The sequence below is a fragment of the Mastomys coucha genome, unplaced genomic scaffold (genome assembly GCF_008632895.1).
Source record: "Mastomys coucha isolate ucsf_1 unplaced genomic scaffold, UCSF_Mcou_1 pScaffold21, whole genome shotgun sequence".
In the NCBI taxonomy this organism is placed as follows: Eukaryota; Metazoa; Chordata; class Mammalia; order Rodentia; family Muridae; genus Mastomys; species Mastomys coucha.
Window position 1 is genome coordinate 17,241,217 of NW_022196904.1, and position 13,941 is coordinate 17,255,157.

Consider the following 13,941-nt stretch of genomic DNA (forward strand, 5'->3'; position numbering starts at 1 on the left):
GACAGATACCAGGTACCAAAGTTAAATCAGGATCAGATAAACCATCTAAACAGTCCCATAACCCCTAAGGAAATAAAAGTAGTCATGAAAAGTCTTCCAACCAAAAAATCCTCAGGACCAGAAGTTTTAGTGCAGGATTCTATCAGATCATCAAAGAAGACCTAATATCAATACCCTTCAAACCATTCCACAAATTAGAAACAGAAAGAACAATACCTAATTCATCCTATGAAGCCACAATTAAACTGATACATAAACCACACAATGACTCAACAAAGAAGGAGAGCTTCAGAGCATTTCTCTTATGAATATTGATGCAAAAATACTCGCCAGTATCTGCTGTCACCTGAGTTTTTGATTTTAGCCATTCTGATGGGTGTGAGGTGGAATCTCAGGGCCATTTTGATTTGCATTTCCCTGGTGACTAAGGATGTTGAATATTTCCTTAGGTGCTTCTCAGCCATTCAATATTCCTCAGTTGAGATTTCATTGTTTAGTTCTGTACCCCATTTTTACTTAGGGTTATTTGGTTCTATGGAGTATAACTTTAAAAAAAAATTTTTTTAAAAGATTTATCTATTTATTATACGCAAGTACACTGTAGCTGTCTTCAGACTCACCAGAAGAGGGCATCAGATCTCATTATGGGTGGTTGTGAGCCATCATGTGGTTGCTGAAGTCAGGACCTTCATAAGAGCAGTCGGTGCTCTTAACTGCTGAGCCATCTCTCCAGCTCTGGAGTCTAACTTTTTAAGTTCTTTGTATATATTGGATATTAGCCCTCTGTTGAATGTAGGATTGGTAAAAATCTTTTCCCAATCTGTTGGTTGCCATTTTGTCCTACTGACAGTGTCCTTTGCTTTACAGAAGCTTTGTAATTTCATGAGGTCCCACTTGTTGATTCTTGATCTTAGAGCATAAGCCACTGGTGTTCTGTTCAGAAAAACTTTTCCTGTGCCCATGTGTTCGAAGCCCTCCCCCACTTTCTCTTCTGTTAGATTCCGTGTATCTAGTTTTATATTGAGGTCCTTGATCCAGTTGGACTTGAGCTTTGAACAAGGAGATAAGAATGGATCAATTTGCATTCTTCTATGTGCTAACTGCCAGTTGAACCAGCACCATTTGTTGAAAATGCTGTCTTTCTTCCACTGGATGGTTATAGCTCCTTTGTCAAAGATCAAGTGACCATAGGTATGTGGGTTCATTTCTCGGTCTTCAATTCTATTCCATTGATCTACCTGCCTGTCTGTACCAATACCATATAATTTTTATCACTATTGCTCTGTAGTACAGCTTGAGGTCAGGGATGGTGATTCCCCCAGACATTCTTTTATTGTTGAGAATAGTTTTTGCTATCCTGGGTTTTTTTCTTATTCCAGATGAGTTTGCAAATTGATCTTTCTAACTCTATAAAGAATTTTATTTTATATTTATTTATTTATTTTGTTGTTGTTGTTTTTGTTTTGTTTTGTTTTGTTTTGTTTTTCGAGACAAGTTTTCTCTGAATAGCCCTGGCTGTCCTAGAACTCACTCTGTAGACTAGGCTGGCCTTGAACTCAGAAATCCACCTGTCTCTGCCTCCCAAGTGCTGAGATTAAAGGCATGAGCCATCACTGCCTGGCTATGAAGAATTGAATTAGAATTTTGATGGGGATTGCATGGAATCTGTAGAGTGCTTTTGGCAAGACAGCCATTTTTACTATATTAATCCTGCCAATCCTTGAGCATGGGAGATCTTTCCATCTTCTGAGATCTTCAATTTCTTTCTTCAGAGACTTGAAGTTCTTGTCATACAGATCTTTTTACTTGCTTGGTTAGAGTCACACCTAGGTATTTTATATTATTTGCGACTATTGTGAAGGGTGTTGTTTCCCTAATTTTTTCTCAGCCTGTTTATCCTTTGAATAGAGAAAGGCTACTGATTTGAGTTAATTTTACATCCAGCCACTTTGCTGAAGTTGTTTATCAGTTTTAAGAGTTCTCTGGTAGAATTTTTTGGGTCACTTAAGTATACTATCATATCATCTGCAAATAGTGATATTGTGACTTCTTCCTTTCCAATTTGTATCTTTTTGACCTCCTTTTGTTGTCTAATTGCTTTGGGTAGGAATTTGAGTACTATATTGAGTAGGTAGGGAGTGAGCAGCCTTGTCTAGTCCCTGATTTTAATGAGTTTGCTTCAAGTTTCTCTCCATTTAGTTTGATGTTGGCTACTGGGTTGCTGTATATTGCTTTTACTGTGTTTAAGTATGGGCCTTGAATTCCTGATCTTTCCAAGACTTTTATCATGAAGGGATGTTGGATTTTGTCAAATGCTTTCTCAGCATCTAATGAAATGATCATATGGTTTTTCCATCTATGGTAATTGAGAGTTTTGCTGGGTATAGTAGCCTAGGCTGGCATTTATGTTCTCTTAGGGTCTGTATGACATCAACCCAGGATCTTCTAGCTTTCATAGTCTCTAGTGAGAAGTCTGGTGTAATTCTGATAGGTCTGCCTTTAGATGGTACTTAACGTTTTTCCCGCACTGCTTTTAATATTCTTTCTTTGTTTTGTGAATTTGGTGTTTTGACTATTATGTGGCTGGAGAAACTTCTTTTCTGGTCCAGTCTATTTGGAGTTCTATAGGCTTCTTGTATGTTCATGGGCATTTCTTTCTTTAGATTAGGGAAGTTTTCTTCTATAATTTTGTTGAAGATATTTACTGACCCTTTAAGTTGGAGGTCTTCGCTCTCTTCTATACTTATTATCCTTAGGTTTGGTCTTCTCATTGTGTGCTGGATTTCCTGCATATTTTGGGTTAGGAGATTTTTCGCACTTTGCTTTTTTTGACTGTTGTTTCAATGTTTTCTATGGTGTCTTTTGCACCTGAGATTCTCTCTTCTATCTCTCGTATTCTGTTGGTGATGCTTGCATCTGTGACTCCTGATCTCTTGCCTAGGTTTTCTGTCTCCAGGATTATCTTCCTTTGTGTTTTCTTTATTGTTTCTATTTCCATTTTTAGGTCTTGGATGGTTTTGTTCAATTCCTTTACCTGTTTGGCTGTATTTTCTGTAATTCGCTAAGGGATTTTTGTGTTTCCTCTTTAAAGGCTCCTGTTTACCTGTGTTCTCCTGTACTTCTTTACGGGAATTATTTTGTCTTTCTTAAAGTCCTGTATTATCATCATGAGATATGATTTTAAATATGAATCTTGCTTCTCCAGTGTGATAGGGTATCCAGGACTTGCTTTAGTGGAAGAACTGGGTTCTGATGATGCCAAGTAGCCTTGGTTTCTATTGCTTATGGTCTTGTGCTTGCCTCTCACCATCCGGTTATCTCTAGTGCTACCTACCCTTGCTGCCTCTGACAGGTAGGGAGCCTGTTCCTTCTGTGATCCTGGTTGTGTCAGAGTCCTCAGAGTCCAGCTGCCTCTGGGATCCTGTGATTCTGGGCTTCTGGGATCCTGATATCCTGGGTATATCAGAGCTCCTGGGAGTCAAGCTGCCTCTAGGATCTTGAAATCATGGTGTGACCAAGCTCCTGAGATCCTGTTGTCTTAGAGCTCCTGGGAATCAAGCTTCCTCTGGGTGTTGCAGGGGTGAGTGGGGAGCCAGAGTCCTGGGTTTGCTCCAGGCACAGGTGCAAGCTAGAAGGAACCTGCCTCTGCCTGAGCAGGGGTTTGTATTTCCTGGTTCCTGTGGGGGTCCTAGTTACATGGGGTGTTGGGAAAGATATGGCCTTAGCTGTGATTTTTTTTTCTTTGTAGCCCTGGCTGTCCTGGAACTCACTCTATAGACTAGGCTGGCCTTAAACTCAGAAATCAGCCTGTCACTGCCTCCCAAGTGCTGGGATTAAAGGCATGTGCCACCACTGTCTGGCCTCAGCTTTGATCTTGAGTGTATCAGAGCTCCAGTGCTCCAGGGTATGTCCAATGTCCTGGGGATCGGGCTTGCTCTGTGATCCTGTGATCCTGGGCGTTTCAGAGCACTTCGGAGTCAAGCTCCCTCTGGGAATTTTAAGAGTGGGTGCAGAGCCAGCACCTCAGGTCTGCTCAGAGCGCAGGTTCAGACCGAAGGAACCCGTGCCACTGGTTGGGTTGGGGATTCCTGTGTCCCTGAATCCTCAGTTACCCAGGTACTCTGGGCATTGGGGCAAATGTTGTTGCCTCTCCTGTGATCTTGGGTATTTCAGAGCATCTGGGAATCGGGCTTCCTCTGGTTGTTGTAGGAGTGGGCGCAGAGCCACCGCCCCAGATCTACTCTGAGTACAGGTTCAAACTGTGATCCTGGGTGTGTTAGAGCACCTGGAAGTTGAGCTTTCTCTGGGTGTTATGGGACCAGGTGTGGAGCCAATGCTCAAGGCCTGCTCAGGGTACAGGCTCAGACAGGAAGGAAGTGCTGCAACTGGCTGGGCAGAAGTTCATGCATTCCTAGATATCAGGGGTCCCATTTACTCCTGGTGTTGGGGCAGATATTGTGGCCAAATAAATGTCTATGAAAGTATTTACATATATTGTTATAGTTCTTGAAGACTGATGAGCATTTGTAAAACTTACTGGCTTGTGCTTGGCGCAGTGTATTTGCTAAGCTAGATTTTGTATAATCAGGTTGTGCCACATGCCTGAACCACATGCTCTACTGCTGAGCCACATCTTTGATCCTCACTGGAGGATTCTAGGCAGGGGCTCTACCACTGAGCCACATCCCCAACTTCTCAGTGGGGGATCCTAGGCAGGGGCTCTATCACTGAGCCATGCCCCCAGCCCCTCACTGGGGGATTCTAGGCAGGGGCTCTATCACTGAGCCACGCCCCCAGCCTCTCACTGGGGGATTCTAGGAAGGTACTCTAGTGCTGAGCAAATACTTTATGAGCTTGTTACTATCTCCACCACACAAGAGAGATGAGACCTGGTGCTCAAGCCCTGTCGCTGGCGTCTGAAACCATTGTAACCACTCCACAGCACTGTTCTTGGTTGCTCTCTAAGCCAAAGACCCTCCAGCTTCCCAAACGACCCAGTTCAGTGTTCGGAACAAGCATCTGCTTTGGTGAAGACTGTTTTATAATTGGAGAAACTGAGGCTCAGAGAAGCGAATTGGTGAGCTTGATTGATGCTCATGAGAATTTAAATGAGACCTGTGCAAAGGCTGGGAGTTCTTAGTGTCTCCTAGACAACTGTTTCCTTCATCATCTTCCTTTCTGTCACCATCGTCATCGTATCTTGTTATGCTTCTATCACGTATGTCGAATGTTCTAGTAATGTCATGCATGATTCTCATTGATCTCCTCACAGATTTATAGAGTAAGTATATTGGTTATTTGTCTCATTGCAGCAACAGAATTCTGAGCAAAAACACCTCAATGGGCTGGAGAGCTGGCTCAGAAGTTAAGAGCCCTGGTCTCTGTAGTGGAGGACTTGAGCTTGGTTCCTAGCACCCACATTGGGAGGTTTACAACTGTCTTCAACTCCAGCTCCATGGAGGTTCAATTTATGTGTGCACATACATGCACATAAACTTTTAACATAGTAAAAACTAAACTGAGAAAATGGAGACAGTACAGGCATATAACCCCAGTTATTTGGGAGGCAAAGGCCCCTATATTTTAGAATATTTGGGGACTATAGAGTGCCTGCTTGGATTCTAGTGAGCTGGGTGCATGAATCAACAGCAATATGTTTGAAATAAAACTCTCTCTGTCTCTGTCTGTCTGTCTCTCTCTCACACACACACATACACACACACAAATACACACACAGACTAACAGGCAGACAGAAAGACAGACTGGCAAAGATTGCAGAAAGATCTATCTTAATACTCAACAAACCAGGGCCACTTCCTCAAACCCTGAGCTATCATCCCCCTGTGAAAGGCTTAGACAGAAATGTATGGCCAAGCATCAGGCCATTGTGGAATCAACTGCTCCATATCAGACATGACTAGGTGCAGTCTCTTCTTATCCCTGTAGCATCCTCTATAGTGGGTATCACTTTCCTCATTGTCAATAAGAAAATTTAGTTCTGGAGTGAATTTATCTGCTTAGAGTCACACTGCCCTAGAGAGTCAAGGGGTTTTATCTGAGGGACATCCAAGTTTCTGTTCTCAAAATCCTTTTCCTCACTCCTTGCCTTGACCCATCCAAATAACCAATTCTGCCAAACATATTTATATACTGACCAATTCTTGGTCCATCAACTGAGGACATATTTGATACACAGAGAGGTTGATTAGTGTGCCCAGTGTCACACAGAGGGGGATTCGAACAGAAACCAATATGCCTTGGGGAGGATACCACTCACACTATCAATTGCTGCGTCCCAATGGCTGGAAAACAAGTTCCTCAGTCAGTGAAGATAAAGAAGCCAGAAACTCTGGAATGGGGCTGGGGATAGGAAGAGAGTGTTCCCCGCTTAGTCTTGATTTTGCTCTCTTGGCCGAGGTCTCCAGTCATCCTCTATGTCTCCTGGAGCCATCGCTGGCATCGTTATCGGGATCCTGGTTGCCATTGCTTTGGTGATAGGACTGGGCTACTTCCTCTACAGCACAAAGGACAGATGGTAATAAGTGAGGGATCTGGAAGGGCTGGCAAGGGCAAGGAGGCATGGCTTCTGTCCATGGTGTTGAACTCTGTCTGTGCACCCTGGGAATTCAGGGTATTTTGGGTCATTGCCCAAGAGCAGACAGGTAAGGGGACAGGGTGGGTAAGAAACATGACAGCACTATGGAAACTGGCCAGAAACTGCCCCATGAGATTATGAGGGATATGTGTTTCAGGACCCACAGATCAGCCAGTGGTACAATGAGCTCAAATACCATACAACCCACCTCTGTGATGCAGAATGCCCCAGAGTCCAGACACAGTAAGTGACTCCACAGTCTGTGCTTTTGCAGTGGGTGAGGGCGAGGTGTGAGCTGCTATGGGAAGCCTAGTACTCTCCTCCTGGCTTAGCTCCAGGCACTGTCAGGTCCCAGGGAACCTTTGTCTTCCCTAAGATATACCACTGATCCCATTAACCATTAACCATTAACTCTCTCTCTCTCTCCCCCTCCCTTCCTCCCTCTCTCTCTCTCCCTCCCTCCCTCCCTCCCTCTCTCTCTCCCTCCCTTCCTCCCTCCCTCCTTCCCTCCCTCCCCCATTATCTCTTTTCCTCCTCTCCCCCACCTTTTCTTTTCTCTCTCCCTATCTCTCCCCTCCTTCTCCTATCTTTCTCCCCTCTCTCCACCCAGTCTCATACCCAGCCTGGTAAATTCTAGACATGCTCTGAGCTTTTTTCAAGTGTGAGTGTGTGTGTGTGTGTGTGTGTGTGTTTCTTCTCTTCCCAAATCCCCTCCCCTCTCTTTGAGATAAGTTCTCACTGTGTACGCTGGCTGTCCTGGAAGTCACCACGGTAGATGAAGCTGGCCTTGAACTCACAGAGACTCACTTGCCTCTATCTCCTGAGTGCAGGGATTACAGGCATTTGACACCCTGGCCAGCTCCATTCTTTGTCCACTTCAACATGGTGTCTTGTTGCCCTCTATTGACAGATGTAGTCAATGAAAAGCAACTTGGGACATCTACTATCTCTGAATCTAGGATTCTAAAAGGAGGAGCCCCAGAACTCAGAGGCTCTTTAGAAATTAGTGTCTAGAGGAGAACCAACTCTTTCTTTCCTTCCTTATTATTTTCTTTTATGGTGCTAGGATTGAATGAACCTGGTGTTGCAGAGAATTTCCAACCCCAATAAACTTGTGCAAGTAAAACACAACTCAATTAATATGAATTCAAGCTGCACAACTAGATTGGGCCGATATCCACTATACTACTATATTCCCTATCTATGAAATCCCTTGCTACTTGCAGTTCTATAGACCACGTGCTTCTGCTCCATCTTCCTTCCACCTCCTCTTTTTCAGTCTTCTTCTTTCTCCTTTCTTTTCTCGTCTCCCTTCTCCCCCCCCCCCAAACTTTCAGCTCACCTTTCCCTTTCACTGGCTATAGCTTTTATTTTAAAGTTAAAATGGGGAGAAGGTTCACATGAAGTCACCTGAGTACATCATTCACTCCTCTTCTCCCTTTTGAGGAAGCGGAATTAATATCAAAATATAAACAACACTAGGGCAATCCACAACATTCTGGGTCCCAAAATATGTAGGCAAGCCTTCTACAACTGAGCTATACCCCAGCCCTTCTATTAACCAAAAAATGTTTTTATAAATATTTGTGTGTGAGTATGTGCACAAAAGAGTGAAGGTTCTAGAAGAGTCTAGATGAGGGGATCAACTGTCCTGGAGCTAGAACCAACTGACATGAGTGCTGGGTACCAAATTCTGGTCCTTTGAAAGAGCAGCAGCAAGTGCTTTTAATCTCTGATTTTTTTAAACTTGTTTTTTCCAAGACAATTTTTCTCTGTGTAGCCCTGGCTGTCCTGGAACTCACTCTGTAGACCAGGCTGGCCTTGAACACAGAGAGATTCCCATGACTCTGCTTCCCCAGTGCTGGGATTAAAGATGTGTGCCTGGCTACTTTTTAATTTTAATTTTTTTCTTTTACTTTTTTCAGGATGGCGGTGGTGCACACTTTCTATCCCAGTACTCAGGAGGCAGAGATAGGTGGATCTATGTGAGCTTGAGGCCAGCCTGGGCTACAGAGCAAGTTCCAGGACAGCCAGGCTATACAGAGAAACCCTGTTTCAAAAAAATAAATAAAATAAAATAATAAAATAAAAAATTTACTCTTCATCTTGAAACAGGGTCTTTTAAGATGTCCATGTAGCCTTGAACTTGGTGTGGTAGCCCAGAAAGGATTTAAACTGTAACTTTTCTGTCTCAGTCTGCAGAGTGGCTAGGACTACAGGCCAGTAGCTACATGTCTGGGTCCCAGCTCCATTTCTCAGAGGAGAAACAGTTTCATGAAGGATAAGGAGTGAGGCCATGGCAGGCCACCCATAGCTCATGACCATGACTTGGCTCCACCTCTGTAGGCTAAATGGTCTGTCTCACCTGAGACATGATGGGAGGAAAGTCCTGAGGATGAGGGAACGTCTGGAAACACAGCACCCTGTCCTTATATCTCACCCTAACTTTTACTCTGGGATGTGGATTGCTTTCTCTAGACAAACCAAAGACTGTGCATGACAATACACCGAAGCCTGAAGGAGAGGCCAGAGGCAAAAAGGTGGGTGAACTCCTTAGACTGTCACTGCCCCCATACTTTCTGTCTGGTCCTTCCCCAGTCCAGCAGGATGTTTCTACCTCTTAGGATGAGAGGCTGCCATAGCCACTCATCTCCCCACTTTTCTATCTGTCCTTTCTCACTCTTCTCTGTATATATGTATGTGTATGTGTATGTGTATATGTATGTGTATGTGTATGTGTACGTGTATGTGTATGTGTATGTATTGCTAGGGATTGAACCCAGCCTTAAGCATGCTAGACTAGCTTTTACCACAGAGCCATGCCCCCAGGCCCTCACTAGGGGATTCTAGGCAAGGGCTCTACCACTGAGCTCCTCACTGGGGGATTCTAGGCAGGGGCTCTACCCCTAAGCTATGCCCCCAGCCCCTTGCTAGAGGATTCTAGGCAGGGCTCTACCACTGAGCCATGCCCCCAGCCCCTCACTAGGTTATTCTAGGCAGGGCTCTACCACTGGGCCACACCCCCAGCCCCTGACTGGGGAATTCTAGGCAGGGGCTCTACCACTGAGCAGCACTCCCAGCCCCTCACTGGGAGATTCTAGGCAGGGGCTCTCCCACTGAGCTATGTCCACAGCCTCTATGATTTTTTCCCTACTCATTTTTCCCCAGATGCAGCCATCGCCACGTGTCTCCCCAGAGCAGTTCTATGAGGTAGGTTGGACCTGCTGCATCTAGTTAAAGAAGCTGTGTAGGAAATGTGACCAGACAATTTTATGATCATAAAGGCTGAGAGCTGATTCAGTCTAAACCTTTCTCACTGCAGGGCAGTTACAAGGATGGGGAGATCATGGCCCAAGGCCACACAGGGATCCACATATCATTCAAGGATCTTGGCTGCTCTGTTGCTCCTTCCAGCAGGCCTTGGGGCTAGATTGCAGTGAAGTGGCACTGGCCAGGAATATGATGGTGGGAGGAAGTTAGGAAGGGAAGGTGCTGATCTAGGAGGAGATAATGACTGGGGTGGGGGGAAGGAGATGGGAGGATGAAGGAAGAGGGGGAGAGAGAAAGAGAAAAATTGAGGGAGGGAGGAAGGAGGGAGAGCGAGGGAGCAGGCATGTTATAGCAGAGTAGTGAGTTGAAGGGAGAGCGAGGGAGCAGGCATATTATAGCAGAGCAGTGAGTTGGAGGGAGGGTGAGGGAGCAGGCATGTTATAGCAGAGCAGTGAGTTGGGAGTTGTAGTTGTTCCTCCACTTGGGGTTCTTTGTAGAACCCTGAAATGGATATACTCTCCCCTTTTCTTTTCTGTCTCTCATGTAGCCCTGGTTGTCCTGGAACTCACTATGTACTCCAGGTTGGCCTCAAACTCATAGAGATCTACTTGCCCTGGCCTCCCAAGTACTGAAGTTAAAGGCATGAGCCACTACTGCCTGGCTTCTCTGTGTCCTTGAGGAGTATAGGTTGACATCTTCTGGTCCATCTTGACTATGGTCTCACTTGACTTCTTTCCTTACTTGCAGAGGAAACCACCTTCCACAGCTCCTGAGGGCCCCAGGAAGCCATTGCCCCAAATCCCGAAGCAGCCATTGGTCCCCCCGGGGCCAGGAAGAAATGAAGAGTCAAATTATGAGGTATTCTGATGCTGTGTATTCTGGTGTCACCCCATCTCTGCTAGTTAGAGACCTGCACCTTTTGTCCTCTGCTGAGGAGGCTGCAGGACAAATGCCCAACAGAGTTTTTCTTTAAGAACGTTCTCAATTGTAGGGACTGAGAAGATAGCTTAGTCCTAACCCTCACATAAGAGCTGAGCATAATGGCATGTGCTGGGGAGGCGAAGTCAGATGGAACCCTGAGCCTTGCTGGCCAGCCAGCCTTGCAGAATCACAGGCTGTAGGCCAGAGAGACTGTCTCAAAAACAAAACAAAGTAACAGCAATAACGCCAAAGCCAATCAAAACACTCAAGGTAGACGGTTCCTGAAGAATAACATCTGAGGTGAATGCTAGCTTCCATGCATATGCACCCACACATGCACAAACATGCACATATACATACAAATGTGTGCAAGTACACACATGTATTCACATGTACACATGTGCACTGCTCTCACAAGATTCTTTTCAATTCTGTTTAATTTCCTTTGTTATCTAGTTCATTTCCAAACCTGTCCACTCCCATTTACTCCGTCCCTTTTATGTTGAATCTCTCTCTCTGTTTCCCTCTCTCTCTCTCTCTCTCTCTCTCTCTTCCTCTCTCTCTCCCTCTCTCTCTCTCTCTCTCTTTCTCTCTCTCTCTCTCTCTTTCTCACCTCCTTCTCCCAAACTCCCTCCCTCCATCTCCCTGTTTCCCTCTCTCTTTCTCCGTTTCTTTCTATGGTCTCAATATGTGGTTCACCCTGGCCTTGAACTCATAATTCTCCTGCCTCAGCCTATCCAGTGCTAGATAGCACCTGTGTGCCCATCACATCTAGCTCCCGTTTCTATCTTTCCATTTTACTTTATCCCAGATATTTTATTTTCCATCCCACTTAGTTTTTTATGTGAATGTATGCACATGTGTGCCTGTGCATACACACACATGTACATGTATGCACATCTGTACACATGTGCATATGTGGGCATGTGTGGGTACATGTGTGCATGTGTATGTGCATGTGTCCATGTGTGCATGTGTGAATGCATGTGTACATGTGTGTATATTTGTGTGTGTGCATGTTTGTGTGTTTCTGCTCAGTTGCTCCATGTCACATCTCTTCCCCTTCCATTCTTTTGTTTCTCTTCTCACTCACTCCACTTTCCCATTTCCTTGATCTTGCTTTCCTGCTACAAGGTCTCAGTCTGTAGCCTAGGCTATTCTGCTACCCTCTAGATATATCAGGCTGGTCTAGAACTCATGGCAGTCCTCCTGCCTTGACCTTCCCAGCTCTAGGGTTGCAGATGTGCATCTCCATGGACACATAAGCTTCAGGATGTCTAAGTTCAAGTTCCCTAGGACAGAATCAGACTGGCTCATTCTGTTGTGTGTCTTTTGTTCAATTTGGTGAGCTCTCCAGTCAGCCGTGCCTTTCAAAGATGGAACTTTCTTGTTGCTATTGTTGTTTTGAGACAGGGTTTCTCTATGTAGTCCTGGCTATCCTAGAACTCACTCTATAGACTAGGCTGGTCTCAAATTCAGAAATCCACCTTCCTCTGCTTCCCAACTGCTGAGATTAAAGGTATCTGTCATTGCCACATGAGCTACAAACTCTGAAATCAATCCCCATCAGAGGTTAAGGAGGGGAACCATGGAATTTTCCTTTAACTGAGGGGAAAGCTCTTTCTGGAAATCTCCCATAGGAGGCTTTCCTCCCATCCTCTTGTAGAGAAAGTAGAGCCTTGTGCTACTTCTTGTTGTAAGGAAGGCTGTCAAAGTGAGGACTTGGACTTCCCAGGCTCTCTAACACGTGGGCAAGAAAGTCTATATAGCCCACCCAGGATCTGCTATACTCTGGAGGAATGAGAAGAGCAACCTAGGTCAAGGGCATGGGGTGGGCACGTCAAGTTGAAGGATGTCCAGGCCCTGCTGGGGTGCTTCCTGTATCAGGTTTTTTCCCAGTGGAATCACCATTGATTGCACAGCTCAGGATAACACACACTCATCATCTCCCAATCTCTGTGGGTCCAAGAGGTCAGCGTCATCCACATAAGCCTCCTGCAAGGCTGGAATGGAGGTACTGGTGATCACTGAGGTTTCACGTGGGGCTCCACTTGGGGAAGATCCATTTTCAAGCCTATGTGGTCCTAGTTTGTCAAGTGGCCTTCAACCTTTTTCTGTCCCTCTCTGCAACACTGATTCTCTCTCTCTCTCTCTCCCTCTCTCTCTCTCTCTCTCTCTCTCTCTCTCTCTCTCTCTCTCTCTCTCTCTTTCTCTCTCTGTCTCCTTGTTGTTGTTGTTTGGCTTTTCTTTTCTTTTTTTCTGTTTTCTTTCTCTCTCTCTTTTTTTTTTTTTTGGAGGCAGTGTCTCTCTGTGTAGCCTTGGCTGTCCTGGAACTCCCTATGTAGGTGAGGCTGGCCTCAAACTCAGAGATCCACCTGCTTCTGCCTCCTGAATGCTGGGATTAAAGATGTGCACTACCACCACCCAGCTTTCTTGTTTCATTCAAAGCCAAATAGAAGCAAAAATCTTATGGGATAAATTGCAGTTTCTTTGCAATCACCTACATCTGGGGTCTTTGTCCTATTCGTTAGATGGAAAATCCAGGCCTTTTCAGCAGGGCTGGGAACTATATAATGGCTCTAACGTCAGGAAGTGAGGCATTGCAAGACCACCTTAGAATCTGTCTGTCACAGTGGGCAGGGTCATAGGCCATTCTTAGAGATACTAGTATGACTGTAATGCAATGAAAAAGGAGGGATATCTGAGGGTAGGGATAAAAAGCCTCAGGCTATCTGGGCTGCAGACAGGAAGTCCCATAAACCAGGATGTACACTTAGTAGATGGAGCTTACTTTCTCCCTTTGTTTAACAGAAACTGCTGAATTCAAACCATAGTCTTTACTGCAAGATCAACCCATCAACCTGATGGATGCCAAGCTTCTTTCCCCAGAAGGTTTAGACATGCCATCCTGGGTCATTTACTCTATGACCTTGATACCTGCACTTTAGAATCCAGCCATTCCCTGCCACCTTTGTGGACCTCATGATGTCCTGCCTGGATCAGACTCTGGACAAACAGGTTCCACCAAATATCAGCTTCTGGCTCACGCTTCATTTATAGCAACAGAGCTGGTCTGGGGAGATGACTCAATCATTAAGATCACTTGCAGCTCTTCCAAATGACACAGGTTCAGTTCCCAGAACTCGTGTACGGAG

General features: G+C 45.1%; 1 protein-coding gene across 1 annotated transcript in view; it reads left to right on the forward strand.

The window, feature by feature from the left end:
• The window catches only part of Ceacam20 (CEA cell adhesion molecule 20), a 33,402-nt gene extending 19,751 nt beyond the window's left edge, over positions 1 to 13,651 (forward strand). The window contains exons 7-12 of the mRNA XM_031384122.1: positions 6,418 to 6,535; positions 6,753 to 6,838; positions 9,074 to 9,135; positions 9,764 to 9,805; positions 10,613 to 10,723; positions 13,598 to 13,651. Coding sequence (XP_031239982.1) covers positions 6,418 to 6,535; positions 6,753 to 6,838; positions 9,074 to 9,135; positions 9,764 to 9,805; positions 10,613 to 10,723; positions 13,598 to 13,651 — 473 coding nt within the window. The remainder of the gene's footprint in view (positions 1 to 6,417; positions 6,536 to 6,752; positions 6,839 to 9,073; positions 9,136 to 9,763; positions 9,806 to 10,612; positions 10,724 to 13,597) is intronic.
• Positions 13,652 to 13,941: the final 290 nt, after the last annotated feature.